This window comes from Miniopterus schreibersii, assembly GCF_964146895.1.
Source record: "Miniopterus schreibersii genome assembly, chromosome: 12".
Lineage (NCBI taxonomy): Eukaryota > Metazoa > Chordata > Mammalia > Chiroptera > Miniopteridae > Miniopterus > Miniopterus schreibersii.
This window is the reverse complement of record NC_138112.1, coordinates 32,154,981-32,180,392: the sequence shown is the minus strand read 5'-3', so window position 1 is coordinate 32,180,392 and position 25,412 is coordinate 32,154,981. Positions and strand designations below refer to the sequence as shown.

General features: G+C 46.5%; 1 protein-coding gene across 3 annotated transcripts in view; it reads right to left on the bottom strand.

Annotated features, from left to right (window-relative positions):
• Positions 1–25,412, bottom strand: part of TENM4 (teneurin transmembrane protein 4) — a 2,309,694-nt gene that overhangs the window by 68,966 nt on the left and 2,215,316 nt on the right. For all 3 annotated transcript variants that reach the window (XM_081155445.1, XM_081155446.1, XM_081155447.1), the window contains 2 exons: positions 24,722–24,868; positions 14,294–14,510 (listed from right to left, as the gene is read on the bottom strand). In XM_081155445.1, the coding sequence (XP_081011571.1) occupies positions 14,294–14,510; positions 24,722–24,868 (364 nt within the window). The remainder of the gene's footprint in view (positions 1–14,293; positions 14,511–24,721; positions 24,869–25,412) is intronic.

Sequence of the window (25,412 nt, the reverse complement as noted above, 5' to 3'; positions counted from 1 at the left end):
ACTGGCAATGAATGGAAATGAAGGTGCGCAGTGGGGTCAATGTCCTAAAAAATCAGGGCACTGAGGGGACAGCTCTCATTGACAAGACAAATCTGAGGCAAAGATGCAGGTAGTGTCCTTTGTACACAGAACTTGCTCCACTCACCTCGGTCCAGAGGCTTTTCTTCTGGCCTAGGGCATGCATTAAAAAAATCTCAAACCCAGCCTCTGCTTTATTAGGGGCTTACATCTTTACCTTCTTAGAGTGATAAACTTTTCTCTGTTTGATGAGGAAAGCAATTAACACCAGGCTTGTAAGCAGCTGGTCTCACTGGTGTCAGCTTGTCCTTTCTGAAGGCAAGAACCACAAGAACAACTACCTACAATGCATCGAGCTCCCCGCCCCCACCCACCCCATCCCACCCCATCCCACCTCACCTCACTACACACAATCTGGTTAATGCTAATTCAGTCAGTGGTTTCCTTCCGAGGCCCTTCGTCTAAATGCAATTACGTGGCAAACAAGTTAAGCGGGTGAGGCTCAGCAAAGACTCTCAGTCCTGCTCTGAAGGTCTCCAGATATGTTTATGCAAAATTATCTCTCCGCTAATGGGTAAGATTTATGCCATCAATTGTATTCAGCTGGTACTGAGAGATGCTTCCTTTAATGGAGGAAAATTGAATTTCTTACTGCTGGAACTTTGTCCTTCTAGAGTATTACGAACAGATCTCATCTCCTGGTGCTGGCCACTATCCAGCCTTCTCCTGACGTGTGTCTTCAGGTTCTGCCTGGACAATAACCAGCCCTCTGGGAACGGTTTCCCTTCAGGCGCTGCCCTGACTGCTGCCCCCATACACGTATGGGCCAGCCTTCTCTGATTTATCTTCCTTTGGGGATTCCCTGATAACTGGGAACCATGAAATCAGCCCCATTTGGCTATCATGTGGCCTCCGCCTCAGCAAGCCAGAGCAGATGGAATTTTAGCCCAGGCTCCTATGGACTGCTTTGGATTCTGGACAAGATTAAGTTCACTCCCTGTGCCCCTGTAGACCACAGAGGCCTCTTGCCAAAACAGGCATTTGGCTCAGGAATGAAGTCCTGGAGGAAAACACTTCCATCCTCCTTCTGTTTGACCATGATTTTCAGTTGTCAAGAAAACCCAGTTTAATACAAAGCTTTCCCTGGAACAAAGGAGATGGAGGAGTCTGCCCTGTGGAGGCCCCTGAAATGTGTCTCTTGCCACGTGTTTTTGTCCAGGGAGGTTTGAAAAGATGTGCTTTCTTTCTTCATACATTTATTTAATGGATACCATCAGTGTTGTACTGCTAAACATTTAACAATTGACTTTCAAAAGAAAAATAGTTTTAATTTGTAACATTTGCCTATTTCTGTGGTGTAAATACTTCTATGGCGGCCAATTTCAGCTACCAATGAGATGTCACTGAACCCAGAGCTGGGAAGAAATGCAGTAATACACCATTATGTAGTATTTCCACCATAGAGATACGATAGTGCTAAATAAACTCCACAGCAAAGATCATAGTAAATTACAGTAAACAACTAGAAAGTGATGAGTTTTGATTATTACCTTTGATTTTAATACTTTATTTTAATTTTATGTAATTTACTTTTTAATAATAGTTATGTTTAAAAACTAGCTTGCAGCTTTGACTAGTGTGTCTCAGTTTGTTGGTTGGCCTCCAATGCACCAAAAGGTTGCTGGTTCAATTCCTGGTCAGGGCACATACCTGGGTTGCAGGCTCAGTCCCCAGTAGAGGGCATGCAGGAGGCAGCTGATCCATGTTTTGCTTTTACATTGATGTTTCTATCTCCCTTTCCCTTCCTCTCTCTTGAAAATGTAAATTAAAAAAATTAAAACAAAAAAGTAGCTTGCAGAATTCCTGGACATTTAATGTAATCAGTTTTTGTGAGCTGGTATGAGCCGGCTTCTGTATACCACTGGAACACTGACCCCACAGGAAGGGTCAATGTGGCTAAGAAACAGTTGTTGCTTTGACTGTGACATTCTACAATGGAAGACCATGGTGGTGAGAAATCACTAACAGGGTGCAAATCATTGTCACCAACTTGGCTTCCCACCTGGCTCATATGATCTTTTATTACCTGTCCTATAGTTGATGTGTTTTGCTTTCCCTTGGTCACTGTCTTGGCATAATGAAATTTTGGGGTATTATTTTCTACTCATCCTCAGAGTCCCCTCTAAGCTGTCATCACCTCAGTGAGGCTGTGACCATATTTTCCTGGCACAATTAATCACCCCTCCTCTAGGCTCCTCTAAAGCTTCCAAGTATCTCTGCATAATTATGATTGTCATATAATAATATCATTCACATTTACATAGCTGTCTTACCTTCTCACACATGAGCTAGAGGAAGGTGACACTGTTAGGTAAAAAATGGTCAAGTCACTGAAACTCAGAGAGAAAAGACTTGCTGGAGGTCAGACTGCAAATAACTAAATTGGCTGAGCTGACACTCAAAGCTAGGACTTCTTATTTAAGTCCTTACTCCTACGACTGTGTTATATATCTGTAGTCACTAAAATTCACTTTAATTTCATTAAAAAGCTGGGCACCTACTGAAAGCTAGGCACTGTGTTAGGTGCTGGGGTTATAGAATTGCATGAATTGCAGTCCCCAGTTGCTTGCTGGAGCTCACCAAAGCCAATCTGAAATCCTAAGTGTAGTTGTCTCTGACACCAGTGAGTCAACACATGAGCTTGGCATATGTCAGGCAGCTGGGATACAAAACAGGCAATTAGGCTGGGCGAACTCTGCCAGGAAGGAGCGCTGTGCCATGCCAAGAGGGGCGTCAAACATGCTGGCATTAGGCCAATCATGCACTCAGGGCCTGACTGAGGTGCCCATGCTGACGCCGAAGAGGGGGAAGGTCGGCTTGATTGCTTCCTGAGGACAGTGGCCAGGTTTGGGATCAAGACAGGAAACTGCTGGAGAGACAAAATCCCTGTGAAACAGAATCAAGCAAATAACCTAACCTCAACTGTCAGTCAGGAAGAAGTGGTAGGGGTGTGGTGAAGAGAGCCCTGGGCAGGGAGTCAGCTCTAACTGTATGACCTTGGAGAGTCCTCTGACCTCTCTGGCCCTCCATTCTCTCATCTGTCCACGCAGGCTGGTTTTTTGCAACCGGATGTAAAATAGAACGCAATGCACCTTGAAGAATTGATAATGTTTTAATCTGGCGCTACCCGATCCAGATCAGCTAGTTCTGCTCCATGCTTCAGAATGTTAATGGAGCTCATACAATGCTTACACTTATCTCTGCATTGTTCCCTCTATCTGCAACCTTCCTCCTGTCCTGTTCACCTGAAAAGTGCCTGCTCGCCCTCCGCACCCACCTAGAGCAACCACCCAATGGCACCGCAGCACTCCTAGCCCCATGGGCTCCTCTGCAGAAATGCTGAGTGCAGTCACATATTGGGCAATCTTTTCCCCTGGCAGACCATGAGCTCCCTGAAGCCAGGGACCACATCTCCCTAGCGTTGAGCACGGCTGATGCTCGCTTCTGAGTGGGCAAAAGAAAGCCTCCACCCAAACAAGGGTTTGCCCTGGAATTTGAATGCAAGGTACAGAGTAAGCTCTTGATGAATTATTTATTGAATGAATAAAGAACTGATGTGTTTCTGTAACTGAGGGTGATGCCAGAGAACTTTGAGTTACTTGACCTTGACAAGGTTATGGCTAGAGAACTGAGGGCTGGAGGGGCTGTGCCTTCGCACCCGGTCTGCCCAGCTGGTTGCAGAGCTTGGTTCCTTCCCCCGGACGCCCTGCCTGCCTCAGCTCGCAGGCCTCCTGCTTTGATTCTAGCGCCTCCTCATCAGTCCCTTTTTAGAAAACTTAAAAAACAAAATGCGAACGCCAGATATTAAGTTAATTTGTTATTCAGTGTATATTATACAAGCAGATAAAGGAGGGTGAAGGCAGGAAAATTGCAGCTTTAACTTTTTTTGTTATTAAATGAAAACAGCTAAGGAAACTTGTATTCAGGAGACTGGAATAATCATTTGGGATCTAGATGGCAAAAAGCAACCTCAGTCTTTCTCTGCTTTAAAGTATTTGCTACTCTATGCCCCTCCTGGCTATGCAAATCCCTCCTCTGCATTCCATATTTTAAACAGATTTATATGCCTGATGTGTACCAACCCTTAGACTGTTTCCTGCTAAATCATGCTGATTGACTGGGGATCTTTCCAGCATCTACTACACTTTACCCAACATTTGTAAGAACCTTACTTGGGCCCAAATGAGAAGCCCCATTTCATGGCCTGTCAAACTACCTCCATCAAGGGGGTTCCCAGCGAAAGCCTGACCTGGTCCACTCTGCAGCCTCTAACACTTTCTTTCCAGACGGGCCACACACACTGCTCTGCAGCTCTCTTTCTAGCTTTCCATTTCAGTGCTCTGCCTCAGTCTCCTTAACCAGCTTTTCTAGCCTGACATCTTCCACCTGTAAATACATATTCATATTCTTGGGAACCCACTAGTCATGACATGTAAGAAGAGACCTTCCTGGTCATCTCTTTCAACCTCGCACTGTAGAGGCAAGAAAACAAAATCTCCACAGGGAATGGACTTGCCCATTCTCGCCAAGAGTTGCTGAGGAGCCAGGATTCATCATTTATTATCCACGAGAACCCTGGAAAGTCACTTCACCTCTCATACTCCTTACATTCTGACACAGGCACACACCTAAACAACCGAGAATCTCAAGTTGTTTTAGCTGTCTCAAAACCCAGAGCAGGGTTCTTAAAACTCCTTTTGGTAAACATTTTTGAGCAGGTTTCTTGGATGTATTTATATTTACTAGTAAATTGTACACATGTGCCACCATCATGAGCTAATATTGGAAAGCATATCATACATTTGGAGCAAGGGTTGATGGATAAAAATGCATATTTCAAATAGTTTCCTTGATAATGTTGAATCTCTTGGCTAACTTTTCGTAGATTCTTGAAACTTTTGACTCTCTTGGCTACCTTTTTATTAGAGCTGATCATTATTATTAGAATGATCACTATTGTTTTTCACTTCATGGAGTCGAGGGAGACTTTGTACTGTATCAGCTCCGCCTTGTTGTAGTTTGCTTGCACTGTATTATCTTTGATCTGCAGTTACTTTTCAAAAATCTTTTCATGCCACTGGACTGTTTTATACACAAGTTTGGTTAAAACGAAATTTTACACAACCACGCACTGCAGTCATGTTGTAATACACTAGAATAAACCAATAAGGGCCCACTGTCTACCTCCGTAAGGAGTGGGTCCCCAACTCCTTCAGAATACCTTGTGGGCTGGCGCAGTCATCTGACCAGCTAACACTGGGACTCGCTGTGGATTTCGCTTAGAATCACCTCTTCCTGCCTCCAGGAGGGACTGGGGGGCCGGCCAGGCTCACCGCAGAGGTGTCTGATAGGTCCTCACCCAACATTCTCCACCGAGGACAGTATTAGTAACGTGACGCATGGCTCTCTGGTATTTTAACTTCTTATTGCTTGAAATGTCAGTGTTGGATGGCAATTCAGAAGTCCCTGACTTATAAACATTGCAATTACTGCTTGAGAGAGGCCTCACTTTGGACTGCAGGTTCTCCAGTTCTCAGGCTCTGCTGCTACCTTGCTGAGCCAAGACTTCCTCTGGGTTCAAGCTGCTTCTTCTACCGCAGAGAGCTGACGACCTCACAGGCCCATTTGCCTCTGCCCGCCACGGTGTAGGATATTCGCATCAATTATGTAACTACGTTAATGCTTCAGGCTAAGGGTCTCAGTTTCCTCCCAGTTCTCATGGTGACACTAAAACCTATATGAATATTAATACCATTGCTAATGCTAACACTGACTTACTATTAGCGATAACAGTTACGAACACTATTAAATGCTTACTGCCCTAACATATACATGTTTTACATCTTGTTTAATCCTCAGACATCCCCATGAGGTTTGGATTATTATCCTCATATGACAGATAAGAAAAGTGAGGCACAGAGTGGTTAAGAGACTTGTCCTAGGTCACACAGCGAGCAAAGAGTGGGGATAAGATTCAAGCCCAGGCTATCTGCTTCTGAGGCCAGTGCTCTGGAGCACTAAGACCTACTGCACATTAGCTTCTAGGTTTTTTTGTGCGCTATTAGAGAGAAGTCAGGGCCACCTGGGGTTGTAGCGTTGTAGCAGCATCATGTTGTTTACATTTTCAAACTGAAGCTGCTGAGATGGGAATAGAAAGGACCTCACAGAGAAGAACAGAGGCTCAGCACATGGGATCCAGGGCCAATCAGCTTGGCTTCGAACGCTGGCTCTGCCACTTACAAGCCCTATGTCCCTGGCCAGGTTACTCAACTTTGCTGTGCCTCAGGTCATCTGGTTTGGCAGGAGATGTAAAGTTAGTCCTTTCCAAACTTACAAAGCATTTCAAACAATGCCTGACACATGGACCGTCCTTGGGAAATGCTAGGTGCTATTACTGAACGTGTACTATGTGCCAGCCACTGGGCTTTTGGGTAATTTATCTCATTTAATCTTCCCAACCACCTGCAGGGTGGGAATTAGTAAGCCCACGTTACAGATGAGGACGCTGGGCCTCGCTCGCCCAAGGCCACTTGCTCTGACTGGCCCCAGGGCCTGAATGCAGGCTCTCTCCCTCGAAACCTCGCGTGGTTCCAGCTCCAGCACAGCATCCTCGGCCGGCTCATGCTTCCTGTGACGGACAGCTGGCAACAAACTCAAGCTACAGAGCAAACAGAGATTATAATTCGGTTCTGAAATCAATAAAAGGATGATCAAGTGGCAGAGGAGGAGTTGTTAGCTGCTCATCGGGATGATGTGAGAAGTTGCTGGCTGCATCCTGAATTGAATTCACCTCGTTGCTTTATCATCATAAACATTCATTTCAATGTGGGGAGGGATTTTTTTAAAAACCAACATGAATAATATATGATGGTTGACATTTTGGAGGAAGCAGGATCTTTACCTTCTTCCATCTTCCATCAGGGTAATTTATCATTGTCTTTCTCTCCGCTACCCCCTTTTTAAACTGATGGGATAGCCTGTCAGCTCAGCTTGTACTGAAAACGCAGAGTATAATTCAATAATAAATTCGCTCAGAGGCCAGCTGTCAGGAAGCTGGTGTTTATTTGGACTCCATTAGATGATCTCTCCTGCTCAGCCTCTCTGAGGGCTATCTGAGGGCTGTCTAAGGCCGGGGGGGGGGTGAGGGGGGTAGAGCAGCAAGCAAATGCTTTTCTGTAACTGCTCTGCCACCAACACTCGTATACGGCTTTGGTTCTGCAGAGGGCTGATAGAAAAAATTATACTGCATACATAATCTTTTCTCCCTCCTTTCTATTATTTTGTTCCTCTTGTAAACTCTTGCTTTTTAAAATTCCTGGAAACTTTGTGCCTTTACAAAGGGTGTGAAAGAAATTCTCAAGACTTCCTTGCCATCAAGGTTACTTCACTTCTGTTTACATCCAGTTTAAGTCCAAAAGGAGATGAAATGCTCTGATCTGGTTAGTGGACAACTGAGGGGTATATTTTTTCTTAGTTCCCACCCCAGACCACCTTTCTGGCCTCATAGTTTCTTATGTTCTTCCCTCTCCCACATGTTCCCCCCAGACGCCAGAATCATAAACTCCAGATTTCCTAAGACCATCTTGATTTCAAATGTTAGAGCACGTCTGTTGACTTTTGATTTGTAAAATAATATCACCATAATTCTGTTCCAACCACATTAAAATTCTCTCCATACTCTGATTATCATGGAAAGTTATACTGGTTCCTCAGTCTAGAATGCATTTTTAAATACTACTCAACTGAAACCCATACACAGCCTATTAGGTAGTACGTATGTACACACACACATACACAAAGCCAAAAGAAGTTTCATGAAATACATATCCTTTTTACAGTCTTGCACTAGTATTTTCCATCTCTGTGTACCTAATTCCATTTAAATTTACTTCTATTAAAAAAAGAATTTCAACTCACTAAACTGATTTCATGGGCTCTCGTGACATGAAGTTGGATAAATTATATATATATAATCCTCACCTGAGGATATGTTTCTATTGATTCTAGAGAGAGAGGAAGGGAGAGAGAAAGAGAGAGAAAAACATGGATGTGAGAGAGAAACATCAATCGGTTGCCTCCTGTACACACCCTGAATGGAGATCAAACCAACAACCCAGGTATGTGCCCTCATCGGGAATTGAACCCACAATCTTTTGGTGTATGTGATGACGCTCCAAACAACTGAACCACCTGGCCAGGGTAGAATAAATAAATTATATATATACACACACACACACACACACACACACACACACACACACACACACACACATATATGTGTGTGTGTGTGTGTGTGTGTATATATATATATAATGTTTTTATTGATTTCAGAGAGAGGAAGGGAGAGGGAGAGACAGAAACATCAATCAATGATGAAAGTCGATTGGCTGCCTCCTGCACGCCCCCTGCTGGGGATCGAGCCCACAGCCCGGGCATGTGCCCTGACGGAGAATTGAACCTCAATCTCTTGGATCATACATAGGTCGATGCTCAACCGCTGAGCCACGCTCGGCAGGAGAATAAATAATATTTTAATGGCCAACCCTCCTCAATGAAATCTCTGTCTCAGGCCAGAGGCCATCTTCTACCAGAAGTCTTCATTCGTTGGTTCATGTGTTCATTTGCTCATCCATTTTCAAAAGCAAACATTCACTGGTGCTCACTCTGAGCCAGGCCCTGTGTCTGGTGCTGCAGAAACAGAGAGGCACCAAATGCTGGCTCTGTGGTATGATCTCAGGGACATGGATCTGCAGTGGGAATGATAGCCGGCCTTGAACTCTCAGAGCACTGTCTTCACTTCTCTTCAGACCCTCATCTGCGGCTGACTGGCTGACTCACGGACTCATGCTACCAATCCCTGTGGTTTAGTTTATACCAACCCCTATGCTAGGCACTAGGGGTTCAATGACTAACAAGGCTTAGGACAGAGCCTGCGTTTTGTGGGCACCTCTATCCCTCTCTGAGCCTGCCCATTCACCCCTCTGCATAGGCTCTGACTCTCTATAGTACATGATCCTCTGTCTCCTGGGGATGAATGCTCTGGTCACCTATCCCTCCTTTTCCTAAATTCCCCCTGACTCCCTGAGTCTTCTCTCTTTGGGTTCAGTGTGTCCTGTCAGCTGACTTTCATAGCAGTCTGTTCTCACCTGACTACTAGTTTGAGTGAGCTGATAACCTACTAGGCGTAGGGGAGCCCAGAAAGACTTGACAACATCACATTCTTTCTTTCACAATAGTGTCCTCAGACATATTCTGAACTGATGCTCAAATAACTTGGGGGAGGCTCTTTTGTCAGAACCTCTTCCTGTACTCTGCTAACCTGTTCCTCGTTGGTAAGCCACAACTATTCACTAAAGTGATGTGCCTGTCCTATGTCCAGCCCCTTCAACCCAGTCAGTCCCTTCCAAGAGAATAGACACTACCAAAGTCGGGTAATGGGGAAAGAGCTGCCTTGAGCGTTTGTTGAGGAGATGTTCTATGCCGCCATCCCTTTTCCAGCTGTCTGATCCCAAGCTCTGCAGTCTGGGTCCTGTTATCTGTCCTCCTTATATGGACGATCATGGGGATCCCTCCCATCCCACTCAAGTTTCAGTGGAGGGCACTCCGCATTGTATTCTCCCCATGATTCCAGGTGAGGGACAGGTGTTGGGATCCAGGCCTCTTGGCCAGGAAGGAAAGATGGGTTTCAAGCCACCTAATCTAGTGATGGTGGTTCCTATGCCTACTATGTCTCCCTGCCCCCAACCACTACTTTAGACCTATGTTAGAGCAACTGAAATCATTCACATCTCCATCACTTTATGTGGAGTTGAGGGCAGCCATGGCAGAATGTCAGACAGAGCTACTGCATTCATTAAATCTGGACTAAACACCTACCTGCTCTGGGCCAGGCATAGTCCTGGGCTCTGGGGACACAGATGAACCAGACAGGGTTCCTGAGGGATACCTTCCTCACTCTAAGTCCATCTGTATTTCTGCTTCAGTCCTGAGTCAAGCTCTATGCTTTCTGCAGCCCAACCCAGAGCCCATTCTGCTTGCCTGGGGCCCTCACATTCTGGGGAGCTGCTGCCCATCTTTCCCTGAGGGTGATCCCTGATCCTGTACCCCTGGCACCAGTGGGGGTGCTGCACAGGAGAACAGGGAACCCCCTCCCTGAGTCAGAAACACAGCTGGGAGTCTGCAGAGTGAGGAGCTGTGCTTCTGGGCCTGCCTTGCCTTGCTGGGCTCAAAATGCTGCTGGGTGACAGCCTGCTTCTCAGAACCTGTTAAATGGACTCCCGTTCAGACTATACAAACTGTGGCATAGCATACGAGGTGCAGAAGGATATGGGGTTTTCTGTTAGGCACAGGCCTTGTTATTGTTATACACAGGCACCAAGTCAAGTCTGCCTGCCCATCAGAAAGCCCACTCTCTGGAAAAGTGCCACTGGATTCCTCCCTAACGAGGATCCCGGCTGACAGCCGGCTGGCAGGATCCTGCCTTTTCCTTCCCCAATAAGGCCTGGACAATCAAAACCCAGTTCCTCTCAGGGTGGCTGCTGGGCTTTCCTGGAGGACAGGTTGCTCTCAAGTTTCATTCCAATTAAGGCAGTGGAGGTGGAAGCTCTTTTCAACATCACCACCATCATCTTCATCATCATCACCATAATTACCATATAATTAGCAAGCGTTTTGTGTGTGGCCAGTATTAGATTGAGATTTTATGTACTTTTTTTTTTTTCCATTTAATTCTCATGGCGACCCTGCAAAATAGACATTATTACCCCACTCTTACAGAGGAGGAAATTAGAGCTCAGAGAAGTGAAGGGATTTTCCCAAGATCACATAGCTAGAAAGTGGATGCAACTGACTTTAAATCCAGCTCTGTCTAATCCAAAGCCTGTGCTATTTTCACCAGGCCAGGCTGCTGCCATAAAAACCACCATTTACTGATCACCTGTGTAGCTAGGGTAGGTGCTTTATTTCAGTTAATATTTTAGTGGTTTTTATGAATAGTTGCTATTATTGCCAATTTATAATTGGAGGCAGGTGCACAAAGGTGAACTCATTTCCCTGATGCCACAATGCCACATAGAGCCAGTGGAAGGTAAAGCCAAGATTCAAACTCCGAGCACTTTCTGTTATTCCACATTCCTGCACCTGAGAGGAAAGCAAGCAACCCCCCAAACTTGGTAACTGATGTCACTGTATCCTAACTATGCAAATAGGCACCATATTACTGGCCCAGACTGAGGTCACGGACTCCGAGGAGGCAGTCCAAGGAGAAAGGTATCTGCTGCCTCCTGGGCTTGTTTTACATGAAAATCGATTTGGGGATACTCCTTAGCGATAGACAGCTGTTTCCTCTGAACTAGGTCAGTGAGGAGCAGGGGCATAATGACTGAGGAAAACGTTGGGTAAACGGAATTTTTACAGTAACATTTGGAAGCTTCCATTATCCATTCATTTGTAGAGCAAATACTACGGTCCAATATTATAGGTTTGAAGAGTTGAATGGTCTCTTCTTTGAAAGTATCTGTAATTTAACGGAAGGTGACAGATATAGAGACAATGATGTGGGAGCTGACTTCTACTCCTGCCTCTGCTACTAATCTGTAATGTGATTTTCAGGAGATGATTTAACCTCTCCGGACTCTGAATCCGCAGTATAAAATTAAGTAAGCTAGATAATGTATCCACCCATCTTCCTTCCTACTGTCCCTCCCCGCATCCCTCTCTCTCCTTCCTTCCTTCCATTTCTTCACTGTTCAAGGCAATATCTATGCATATTTGTCATGAGCAGCTAAGTGCTAAAGTGAGTAACATGATGCAGTCCTTTCCTGGAGGACTCAGTTTAGAGGGAAGACAGACACTCACATATTCGTTATACTAAGCCGCTTGCCCGGAGCCGTGCATCCAGGAGTGGCAGAGCCAGGATCTGAAACACAAGTTGGCCTGACGCCAAGGCCTATGTGCTTCCCTTTTGCTGAGAGGTCCCAGTGCAGGTTTCTCAAGTTCCCTACTGGCCAGGCTCCTTAAGGCAACTCAGACCTGCTGGAGCCACAGTACTGAGATCCCTGTTCAGATTCCACAGTGATTCATGGCACATAAGCAGCAGGCTTGGTGAGTGACCAGAGGACACACAGGAGTACATGGTCCCTGCTGGCACTGATCATGGTAAGGGCACCCCTTAAGCAGAACACCTGCTGGGAGCCAATCAGCCATAGCCCTAATCAGATTCCACAATGGGACCAGTAAAGAAAGGCTGAGTAAGTAATATTCCCCTTGGTTGGAATAATATCTATATCTCCAGTTGATTAAGAGAACTCACACCATGGGAAGGCCCACAAGCATACACACAAAAATCACGTGACAGTAAGAGAGCAGGAAGCTTCCTACCCAGAGACAAAAGCAGCATTTCTGGCCAAGATGAAGGAATAGGTTTTCCCTCGCTCTACTTCTGCTCCTGGCCCTACCACTTGATTAGCCTGTGAACTTGGAAAGGTCCCTAAACCTCTGAGGTTCTCAATATTCTCCAGGTAGGTTGAAGGGTTTGGAATACAAAGCACCTTCATATCTAAAAAGGTTCAAGTATAAATATTTTTATACACTCATCTTGCCCTTCTGGCTGGGCTCAGAGCACTTCCCTTCCCCTGTCTTGTCACTGCTCCTGTGAGGAAGGGCGGGGGTGGGGAAATCATGGGCCCTGGAGTCCCACAGGCCCTGGTGTGAATCCAGCTCCATCATGTCCCAGTAGCCAGGCCTTCTCCTTGGAGTTCCAGTTACACTCTGGGGATGATAACACCACTTACTGGGGTGGCTGCCTGATTCCTTCCTAGGTCCCTGCTTTTTTGCCCTCCCACATTCTCCTTGAGTAAGCTTTTGCGTGCTCGTGGTGTGAGCTCCTGCTTGTTTGTTGATGGCTCCCAAATCAAGATCTCCAGCTCTCCCCTCCGAGTGAGCTCCAAATTGCTTATGAAATCGGACGTTTCCACTTGGGTGTCCTACTGAGGTGTGTCACTTCCTTGCCCTTATTGTGCTCAGGTGGATGTCACCACCTTGCTCCCAACTCTGCTCTGTTCTCAGGCCTCCAACCTGGTGAGGGTACCACCATCTACCCAGGCATCTGAGTAAGAGACTCCTGACTCCAGCATCCCTCAGATCCAACCCATGACGAAGCCCTGCCGATCCCCCCCTTTAACCAGAGCTTGAGGGTGTCCTTCCCCATTCCCACACCTCATCACTACCCCGTTGCCCCCTCACAGCAGGAACTCTCAGCACAGAAGTTGTGAATGTAGAAGCGACACAATCTGTGACTGCTCAGCTGAACTGTGTGGACTTTTAGAGAAACCTCTGCATATATGGGGCATTACTTGGATACCTTTTCCTAGTTCACAGGCCCTGATCTGGGGAGCAAAGCACAGAGAGCAGCCTTTTGCTGGCTCTTGCGCCCTTTCACGCTCCTGGGTCTTTGCACAATCTGTTCCCTCTCCTAGGGCCACCCTCTCCCTCCCTTGCCCAGCTATTTCTCATCTTTAAGATTCGTTCTCAAGTAATGGCCTTCCTCCTACCCAGGAGCACCTCCTCTATGGTCCCAGAGTCCCCTGGGGGCATATTTCTGGCCGCTCACACGGGAAATGTCTCTTTTTTATCCCCCTAGTAGTGGAGTGTGAGTGCCCAATGAGCAGGGACTGTGTTCTTCATTCATCTCTCTGATTCTAGCACAGGGCCTCCCGGCAGAGAGGAGACCTCAGGAAAAAAACTGCCCAGTGGATGACACAATTGAAAACGTGTGAAAGAATGCGTGGGCATGTGGCCTGGGACCCCAGCAGGTGCACCCCACCGCCAGCCTGACAAGTCTTCTGGACACCAGTTCTGAGGTAAACAGTGTTAGAGCTTTTTAGCTCATCTGTGGACTGCAGACTCAGTAATAGCTGACTGCAAAGTGGGTACTGATCTACGGCCCCCCCAGACCTTTGATTCCTCATTCTCCCCATCTGTCACCCAGCAGGAACAACAAAACATTGCTCACAGAAAATTCCAAATGCCCTTGATGGCGTTATCCTCTAAATGTGGGCATCTGAGGTTGCTTCCCGCCTCCCCTGACATTCCATCAAAGCCTTTGATGCCCACCCTCCTGGCCTCCTCTCAACCCCACCCACCCAGATGTTGCCCTGGAAGTGATTCAGTTCTCCCTCGGAGAGCCATGGCAGGAGCCGGGGACCAAGAGACTCACCCTCCATCAAAGGGGTTCTCCCCAGGGATGACGTGTGTGCTGTCCCTGCCCACGAGGAACTTGATGCGGTCATAGAAGGAGTGCAGGTTCTGCTGGGACACAGGGTCCTGTGTCTCCTGGATGATGTCCAGTGGGTCAGGTGATCCCAGGCACAGCAGGTTGACATGACAGAGGGGTTGGAGGCAGCAGTCGGGGTCCATGCAGTCCACCAAGCCATCTGCAGGGGTGACAGAGCATGATGTTTATGTGACTCTGTCCAATCAGCCACATTCATCCACAATACCTTCATTCACTTCTATATTTTCCACTCACTGAAAAACTTTATTAAGTGCCTGACATAAACCAAGAGCTTGGCTGGGCACCAAGGAGATCACGGTGCTTCAGATCTGGTCCTAACCCACTAGTCTTATAGGACAGGCAGACAAGTAAGTGCACAGTGGAAATTTGCTATTTTATTCTCAAGAGATAAGAGGTAAGAGAATACAATGAACATTGAAGTTGCTTAATTCAAAAGCTGGGCTCAGAAGGTGGCGATGGGGCGGATAAAAAAGGTGAGACTGCAGAGGTTGGCAGGAACACACTGTTGGGCCTGGGGCATGGGGGGGCAGCTTAGAGAGTTTGCATTTTACCCCAGGGACAATGGAGCTACTGAAAGGTCTTAAATGGGGTGGAAGCTGGGGCTCCATGGGGGATGGTTGTCCACATGGCACAGGGAAAAATAATGGTTGCTGAGACTAGAGTACCTACAGTGGGGACTGAGAGAAGGGGATGGTTTTGAGAGACAGTTAAGAGGTAAAAACATGAAGACCTGGGATTGACTGACTTTGAGGGTGAGGAAGAGGCAGTGCCTTTTTAAGGCACTGTGATCCTCAGCATCCTTCCCAGCTTCGAGGCAGGTGTGTGCAGACCAGGCTCTGCCTGCTGTGGGCGGGGCTTTCTCAGTTCACTAGATGGTTTCTAGTCTCTGGCTGAGTTGCCATTAGCAGGGAATTCTCTTTACCACATGGATGGATTTCCTCAGGACTGAAAATTATATTACAACTTGCAGCTTCCCAAAGTTCAACGAAATAAATTCCACCAGACCACAGATTTTTGTTTGCATTATCCCGAAGTATTTTTATGGGCATGCCATAGACTAACTTAAAATGGATAACAAACCCAGGGATTAGAGGATGCTGCCCAAAGGGAGGGGCAGAAAAAGCACAGGGTTACAGAGAATAGTCTAAGGACCCATTTTGGGGGGCGGGGAGATAAAAATCCTGCCTCTCCTGCTTATTAGCTTGTGGCTTTGGGCAAACTTTCCACCACCCTGGGGGCATAGATCCTGTTCTGGTTATCTTGGTTGTATCGTCGGTACTTAGTACAGGTGTTTAAAACATGAGTGTTAAATAAATGAACGAAAATTGAATGAATTAACAAATGAATCAGGAAATGAAGCCAAATGATAATTCATAAAAGCCAGAAACCCATTATCTTCACTCTAGTTAGTAAACAGTGTATACGGTGGGAGGATCGATGAGGCTGAGAGACTGAGTTTCTGTACTTACTCTGAGGCCCAGTCTCACCACTGACGTGCCTCCCTCATTTCTGTCACCTCAGGTTTGCACTATAGGTGCTGCCCACCAGAGCACACTGCATATGTATTGGCTAGACTGGGTGCCCCCCCACAGGCAGCACCCCTGACCCTCCTTACTCCCCTCAGGGGTGTCATGCAAGTTACTTAATCTCAGGCAAGTTACTTAATCTCCCTGAAACCCAGTTTATTTTTTCCTTAATAAACTAGGGACAAAAATCCCTTATATTTCTTGCTTACTTCTACATGGTATCTAGGACCTTCTACCCTCCTTGATGGCGGCACAGTGGTAAAGAGTGTGGATTCCAGAGCCAGACTAGAGTCAAAGCCTGGCTTTGAAACTTACTACTGTGTGACCCTGGGCAAGTTACTCAAACTCTGTGGCTTCTGTTTTTCACATCTCTTGCAAGGGGATTATAAAAGTAGGTGTCACATAAGTATTTGTTACATGAATAAATACATCCTCGAATCTAGGAGAGTCCTTGGCACACAGTAAGTACTAAATAAGGGGTAGGTGCCTTCCCGACCCTGAACCTAGAACAGACTTGCTAACGTGAAGGGCCATTGTCTTTTGTCGGCTCATCTGCCAGGTTCATCCTGAGATGTGGACAGGCATCTCGTCACTTCAGCACTGCCCTGGGTCCTAACTTGTGGCTCCTGCCCCAGGACCCAGATGCACCGACTGACTTTCTAGCAAAGCCCCTGTCTCCCGCGGTCGGTGGGCTCCGTCACACTCTCCTGCGCTGCCCTGTCAGACGTCGCTTAAACATGTAATTACAGGCCGAGCCGAGCTGCGGCATTTGCATTCTGCTACCGGTGTTGGCAGGACAGATTCAGCTGCCGCATCCATAACTCGGCAGAAATGCTCCATTATTCAATCCCAGCGAGCGGGGACGCTGACCATTAAATCGGCCAGCACAATTGAAGGGCCGTGGAAAGTCATGGCTAATTTGAAATTTTATTAGCTTTTGCCTGCTCTTGTTTACCACAGAAGCAGTCCCTGGAAGCCAGGCTTTTACCTCTTAGCAGACACTCCGCTCTGTGGAGCCTTGGAAAAAGGTTAGCCGGGAACTGTTATGGTTATTAATACTTTTAATATACGTATGGTGATGATGAGGATGATGACTACAGCTGCCAATCACTGAGTGATAGGCACTGTGCTACATGCTTTACAAGGAATGTTTCCAAGGAAAGCATCCTGGAGTCTTCCCAGCTCTACGGAGTAGCCACTGTCATCATCGCCCTCATTTTAGAGAGGAACCAGGGCTCACGGTGGTAACGAACCTGGGTCAAGGTCTCACCCACAGTCAGTGAAGAAGCTGACTCAGAAATCTGAACTCAGGGCTTAGTGAAAATTTTTAGGAACTATTTCTTAAGTGGAAAGCATAAATTTCGGAGTCCTGCTGAAATACCACTCCTCTGTGCACTTCCAGCCCACTGGGCGACCTCCGTCCCAGCACCCATCTCCCCCACACTGTGGCTGTGACTTTCTCTCGGTCCCCCTCTGCGGACAATGAGCTCCTGGAGATCAGGGTTGGCTGACTCCCTTCAGGATCCTGGTGTCTGCTGCTCTAGCTTTCACCTTCCTTCTTGCTTCTGGAATATGGGGCTCCCCCATATCCCCCCTTCTTTTTTTCCTTTTAAAAAGCAAATTCAGCGGTGTTAAAAACAAATAGTTTCTTGTGGCCAGAGGGCAATTGTGATGATCTAGTTGGCCATCCTGCTGGAAATGAAAGTCTTAGCAAGGGCTTTGAGCTTCAGTTTGCCCCTCTGCAAAGTGAAAATCAGACCCACCTCACGGAGATGCCAGATTAGGTGAGATCATGGATGTGAAGCACTCAGCATGATGACCAGCACCTAAGAGCTTGATAATAATGGTTACTATTAGCTCCCGGCCAGGTGCTTCCCTTGAACAGGTATCCTGATAACAGACCTGCCATTTGGCCCAGTGGTGGCCCCCTCCCTATGCACTCATTTCTGGGCATCCTATCTGGATGCAATCTGGCCTTGGAGAGCTGAATTAGATAAACTTGGCCATCTCAACATACCTGTAAGTTAGGATAGTAGAGAATTCAGGGAACTTGAAAACTGGGGTTCTCCGAAATGGGGATATCACACACACTGTGCTCTTATGAGAGATCCTGGGACTGGGGAATTGTTCACTGTATGCTTCACAGGTTAGTGATTAATGCCAGGCCAAGAATTCTGTCTGCTTACACCTTCCTATGTTGACACTCCCTAATCATTCATTCAGCAAATATTTGCTAATTAGTAAATGTGGGCTAAACCTCTGCTCATAGAGACAATCATATTTAAATGAGATACGTACATATTTTTAAAATGAGTAAGACCCAGAAATTTCTTATCAAAGGCTCAGTTTACGAGATGAGCTTTCAGGCAAACTTCTCTTTATATTTTCAAAGGCAGCATATGGCAGCCTGAAACAGGGCATATGGCTGCTCTACAGTAAGAGAGAATCTTCTAGTTTTATTTTCTTAGGCATAGGTGGAAATTTTAGAAGAGTCATGTTGAGAGGAAAAAGTATGCTTTGGGGAGAGGAAAGTAAATTTTGGGGTAGACTAGAAATACATCAATATATAGTTCTTGAGGTTCTCCGGTTTGGGCCAGTCTGGAAACACTTCCATTTCCCAAGCACTTCATATTTCACTTACTTGTATATTACACACAAGTTGGTTGACTTATAAAATGTCCAGGTTTCATATACTTGCTATTCCTATCATGAGACCCTCATTATCACAGCAGAAAACATAAAACAAAAAACAAACACCCCTTCCCTCCCCCTAAAAACACCAACAGGAAAAGAGAAAGGATTTTCCTCTATTTACTTCAAGTTTTCAATAAAATCCTCCTAAACTCTAACCTCTAACTTTTGGAAAAGAACATTTTCCCCCCTAGAAACTCCCTCTTTCCTCAGTCTGAAGGCTTCCTCCCTGTCCTAGGTGATGAAAGTGAAGAGGAGCAAAGAAAATGCCAGAGGCCGTTCAGGCTCCTTGAAACCCGGAGGGGTGAGCAATGTCACATGCAGCAGTGGACTCTGGTGGGAGTGGAGGCAAAGGGAAGGGAGAAGGAAATGGCCAAAAAAAGGCAGAACAGAAATTAAAAGGAAAGAAGAAAGAAAGAAAGAAAGAAAGAAAGAAAGAAAGAAAGAAAGAAAGAAAGAAAGAAAGAAAGAAAGGGAGAGAGAGAGAGAAAGAGAAAGAAAGAAAGAAAGAAAGAAAGAAAGAAAGAAAGAAAGAAAGAAAGAAAGAAAGAAAGAAAGAAAGAAAGAAAGGAGGGAGGGAGGGAGGGAGGGAGGGAGGGAGGAAAAGAGGGAGAAAAAAGATAAAAAGGGGCCAGGTCTCTGGGTCACTAAATGAACACTCCAAAGTGGCTCTTGTACTTGTGATCCTTGAAATGCAAGACCCCCTCCCCCATGCTGAAATGCTGCACGGTGCATTGGTTTTTGCTAACATTTCCCTCTCCGTAGTATCAACTTGAGGATGGAGGCCATGCCGTTTCCTCTTGCCTCCCTCCTCAGTGCCTATCCTGCTGGTGCTGTCAAATGACCTTGAGAACGAGGGGTAGGAGTGTGTGGGAGAAAAAAGTACAGGCTAGAAGCCTGAAGACTCAGTCCCTTCCCTGGGCCTGCCACTCTCTAGCTGTGCGACCTTGGGCATGTCCCTTCATATGTCTGAGATGTAATTCATTCATGTAAAACTGGGATAATAAGCTCTGCCGACCTCTCAGGGTTGCTGAAAGGTCTCTAGGTTGTAAAGAGTAAGCGAGTGATTCAATGTGAGAAATATTGGTGTCCTTCCCATGCCTGTGGCTGTTCCCGGAGCCCCTCTGTAGACAGGTGCAGGGGCACAGGGGTGCTGAAGTCCTCTGCCATCACTTGCAGTCCTGACTAGACTTGACTTTCTGTTCATTTCGTGATCTTAATGGCTGCCAGTGATCTTGGCTGGGATCTTGGGCGACTCACCTCCCTCTCTGATGTCCTGTCCTCATCTGTAACATGGAAGATCAATGGGGCAGCCCCTGGGGCTGACCTGCCTGACAACCACCTTCTGGCCTTTAGATGCCACAGGCCCATCTCCTCTGGTGGCTGCTGCTGTAACTTTCACAGAAAGTGAAAGGTGCACATGGGATTCTATCAAAGGTGGTCAGCTGGCCTTCGCACCTTTACAAATGAGGACACCGGGGCTCAGGTGAAGCGATGTACCCATCATCACACTGCTAGGAAAGTGGCAGAGTTGGGAGTTTGGTCCCTTACTTTCTCTGAATCCAGCTGTTAGGTACGCTTCCACAGTCTATGTCTGTTTCTCTAGCCTATGCCCCTCCACCAAGGGCAAGAGCTGACCTGTTTATTTGTGTCCCAGATGCATGGCACAGTGTCTTATACACAGAACACTGTATTTGTTGAATGAGTGAAAAAAAGAATGAATGAATGATTATGTGAGGATCCCAAATCGGTCAGTCTGGCAGGGCCCATGGAGGGCCATGGGATGTAATGAGGTCATTTCAACACCCTCCCTGACCCAAAGAACTTGTTCCTCTCCTTAGAAAGGAGGCCCAGGGGACAGGCCTGCTCTGTTCTTTTAGCACCTGTCATGTGGCTGGCAGGCCCTGTGCTGGGTACTGGACAGAAAAGAATAAAACAGTGTCATGCCTCCAAAGGATTCAGTTGGTGGATCAGACAGAGACAACATAGTGCCAGAAAAGAAGCAGGGAGCTGTGGAAGTCCAAAGGTGGGAACCCAGCTTAGGCTGGGGGCTGGAACATGTCCTGGAAGAGAGAGTGCTTCAACAGAGACTAGGTAGATGAACAAGAACAAGCCAAACGGAGAACAGCCCGGGGCCAAGCTGGGGAAATTTGTGGGCTAGTACACTCTTTTTGCATCATAGTTGTCTGCATGGTTCCTTAAATTGATAGTCCTGCAGACGGTGTATAACAAGTCCATCTGTCTCTCTGCAGGCCTAGCTCCTCCCCTGCTCCGCAGCTCATCAGCCACCCTCGTCTGGCTCCTGTCTGCAGTCTGGCCACAGAGCTGTTTTAACTGCAGGCTGTGAGCAGCATCCGGGAGGCCCTGGGGGTGGAGGGTGGAATGAGCCTCTGCTGTACACATCTGGGAGAAGTTTTTGTCACTTGCTATAATAAATTCTGTGCCTTCTTTGAAAAAGCTTGCAAAATCTTTATCTGTCCCTTAGAACACAGGATTTTTAAAGGTCAATTTCTCTCGTCTCTTATCACAAGAAACGTGGTTTAGAGATAGTCTGAAGGGTGAACAAATTCTATGGTTTTATGTGAACTCTCCATTCCAGCAATGGGAGATGGGCAGAAGGGAGGACAGGGCTTTGTTCTTAGTTTTTTGGAAACTTCTCTTTCCAGGTTGCATCTATCAGTTATCTGAATTGCAATCCGTGATTATTTTTCATGGGACCCACACCCCCTAAAGAGACTCCCACACCTTAAAGTTTATGAAAGATTCTTTATCATAAAAGGTCTGGTTAAATTCCAGTGAATTTTTTATTCTGGCTTTTTTTAAAAGACCAGTTCTATTCTCATCCTAGCTCTCCCACTGTGTGACTTTGGGTAAGGCACTTCAGCTCACTGAGCCTCAGTTTCCCTCCATGTAAATGTCTGCCTTGCCAGTGGGGGGTTGAGGGCTGGTGATCACATGCACAGTATCCAGCACAGTGCCTGGCACCTAGGAGTGCTCTCTAAACCATGCTATTATTTTCCATTTCATACATTTGATTTTTTTTCCCTTCTAGCAATGAGTATATAACAGTTTGAAATATAAATTTTAATCTAGAAATAAAAAAGATAAAAATACATTATTATGTGGAGAAAAATAGTATAATCATAAGTGAAAAAAGAATATAACATTTTATAGAGAGCATAATTTCAATGTTTAAGTGATTATTTATATATGAACAGATATTTATTTCACAATAAACATCATGCTTCTGTGATTATAGGTGGGAAGGAGCAGGAGAAAGAGAAGCGACATTTGCAGGTGATGAACTTGAGTAACTAACTCACTCACGGTCATGCAGCCAATGGGGGAGCCAGAATGTGAATCCAATCTGGGTACAGATCCTCCACTTTTAATCACAGTGCTACGTTGCCTCTCAGGCACTTTAAATACATCACCTGTAACCCTCACAGCAACTCTGCAAGGTAGGCATTAGCGTCCTTATTTTATAGACACTTAGCATGTTTGGGCACAGTTTCACCGTCTCTGAAATGGGCATAAAAGGAACATCCCTATCAGAAGGTCCATGTGTAACAAATAAGAAGATGCATGTGCAGCCCTTCATAAAGGACTTGATAAAGGGTGCAATAGGGCTGGGCACACTGAGGGGGTTCACCTTGGTGCACCAGGGCCTTGGTGCCTGTCTGCCTTGCTGCTCCCTCTCCCCAATTTGTGCCATGGGTGAAATCTGGGGGCATTCAATAATGATTGGGCAGCCCTGAGAGAGGATCAGAAGGCTGGGAGTCACTGAGTCCCATGTAGGATCTGTTTCTTGTTTTCAAATCTAGATGACAACCATAAACAAAAACAAAAACAAACCAATACAGCTAAACCCAATACAGCTAAACCCAACTCAGCCACATTGTATAACTTTTTTTTGTGTGTCATAGAGTAAAAACACAGCAACTGCATTCTTAATGAAGCCTGAAATTCAAGTTTAATTTGGAAAGGATTGCTTTAAGCCTAGCAAATTGGGAAAGAAGAGAAACCCGGGGTTCTCAGATAACTTGAAGGACCACAGTTGGGTTTCTGAAGTCTGGGCACACTGAAAAGCTCTTCTGTGGCTAGACGTCACAGACTGCAGCAGTTTTGGTGCCTGTGTAGGCTGTGTGAGACCCGGGCAAAATACTTCTGCTCGCTAAGCCCTGGTTTCCTCGTCATCAGAAAATAGTAAGGGGGTAATAATACCGCATGCCTCTCAGTGATGCGGATGGATGCACAATTGCTTTGAAAACTGTGAAATGACATACAAGTTATCATTCTCATACTCTGGTTGGCTTTGTGATACTGTTGTAGCCTATTTCTTTTCTTTTCTTTTGTAATCCTCACCTGAGGATATTTTTTCCATTGCTTTTCAGAGCGAGTGGAGGGGGGGCATCGATGTGAGAGAGACACATCGATTGGTTGCCTCCCGCAGGCGCCCTGACCAGGGCAGGGATCGAGCCTGCAACCCAGGTACATGCCTCTGATGGGAACTAAACCTGGAATCCTTCAGTCTGCGGGCTGATATTCTAACCATTGAGCCAAGCCGGCTAGGGCTGTCAGCCTATTTCAATGCAAGTAAGTACTCACACAACATTTCTCAAGGACATTCAGTTCTGTTGCTACCCAGATGGTCAATAGCTGTTTGAAGGCTTTGGCCAAGACCCTGGACTCCTGAGAAAAGAATAACTTCCTTGTCCTGCTCCTCTGACCTTCTCTTCTATTACATGAATTTCCTGTTGGTCACAAGAATCAATGACCTCTACAAGTTTCAGATTGATTAAGGGGCATTTCAACCCTCTAAGGTGTCAGGAAGAGAACATGGACCTGCTGTTTCTGCCTGGCAACAAAGGCCCAACCCCACAAGCTCTTGTTGACAATTACTCCATGGGCCCAGGCCTGGGTGGACAGGCCCAGCCACCTCCGGGATGCAGGCAGCAGACAGATGGAATGAAAGCTGGCTCAGATAAAGACCAGCAGTTTGAAACAGCCCCTTCCAGGCTGCTATAGGCAACTCAAGGCAAATGAACCAGAGTAATCACAATAGCACACACTTGGCCTTTTAATCCTTGCGGTACTTTGAGATCATAGAATTACTCTAAGTAGAAAATTCTCAAAGGGTGAGACACCCTTTGGCCTATTATTTCCTATTCAGCTGTATACCCGAAAGTCCCTTGGCATAAATATGAGGGAGCTGCATAAACACATTTGGAGCAGGCCAACGGGTAGGCCATCGTTAGAAAGGAAGGGCTGTTTCAGTTTTTTTTATATTTCTATCTTTTTATTCTCCTTATAACCCCCAAGATTGGCAGAGTCAGGAAGAATCAATCCATATTCCTGGGAAAGCAGAGCCCATTATGGTTGTATTTATCCAAGTTCGCACAACAGAAAGATGCAGGCTAATTCTAGCACCAACGTAAGGACTGGAACGGTCCTCATAACCCAACAGCTTCATTCCATAAATGGGAAGCATGAGGCCCAGAGACATCAAGCAGCTTGCTTAAGGATACACAGGCAAAGAATTGGGGTTAGAATCCTGATCTCTTCACTCTCAGCTAATAAATGTCCCTTCCTTAGGGTTTTGACTATCCAGCACTTAGAAAAAAATCCAACAGCAAAAACAAATTCTATTACTAACCTATAGGGGCAGAAGGTGGCCTGCAATGTGCTTGGTGAGCATTACCACCAGAACAGAGGAGGTGGGACCTTGACCAAAGGTAACTCAACCTTGCGGAAGCATCCTTTTGGCGACTTCCTGTGATACAGAATTGCACTGCCTCTTCTTGTCCACTTCCAGTGATGGGGAATCTCACAGCCTTATAGGGTAACTCATTCCACTACTGAATTGTTAGAAAATTCTTCCTTCCATATGCCTTCTCCTCTACACTTGCTTTCAGATGGCATTTAATTTCATTTACTTTCTTTTAATTCAAATGGAACAACTAGTGATGTGCACTCATTCCTGGCCATATATACAGTTCTATGCCTGCCTTGCAGGCCTCCTTGACTGGCCAGCTGGTGTACTGGTGGCCTATTAACTCAGTAAAGCCCACCCTCCACCCTGAGTCACCCCCACCCCAGAGCTGCGTGGGGCTCATAGGTACCACAGCCCTACCTCCATCGTTGTCCTTGCTGTCACCACAGGCGGTTTCCATGGATGTGTCGCAGCCAGCTCCTCTCCAGCCCAGCTGGCAGACGCAGTGCCACCCATTCAGGTCCAAGGTGCATCTGCCATTGCCATTGCACAACCCAGGGCAACCCTCTGCAAGCAAAGCACACAGAATTGAGGTCTGACTGTCCACGGCCAAGTGCAGCCACACACACTCACACTCCACCTGCCGACTTACTAAATGCTTTCACATCCACCTGCACATCGGTGCCTTCAGCACCAGCGAGGCCGGGAGCGTTAGGAACTGCCACCTCACGGGGAGGCGGCCCAGGCTCAGAGGCGGAGAACTTGCTAAGGCAAGTTCAGGAGGTGGCATAGTCAGGTGGTGGCACGGTCAATAAATAGCAGGGACAGGTCTGAAACCCACATCTTCTGCCTCTAAAACTCCCTCTTTCAAAAGTGATCGGGATTCTAGAGCGGGAGTCAGTGGACCTAGGCCTGTTGGCATCTGGCCAGTGGAGCTTTCTGCCTGATCCTCGCCTCTCGTTCACTTTTGCTTCTCCTGTCTCTGGAAGCTGTTTGGGACAAAGAAATCATCTCCCTGTTTACTCGTCATATCCCCTCAGAACCTCTGGGTCTCATTCTAAAGGCTGCACCTTTTTTCAGCTCTTGTCACAAGGTCAACTGTATCAGACCT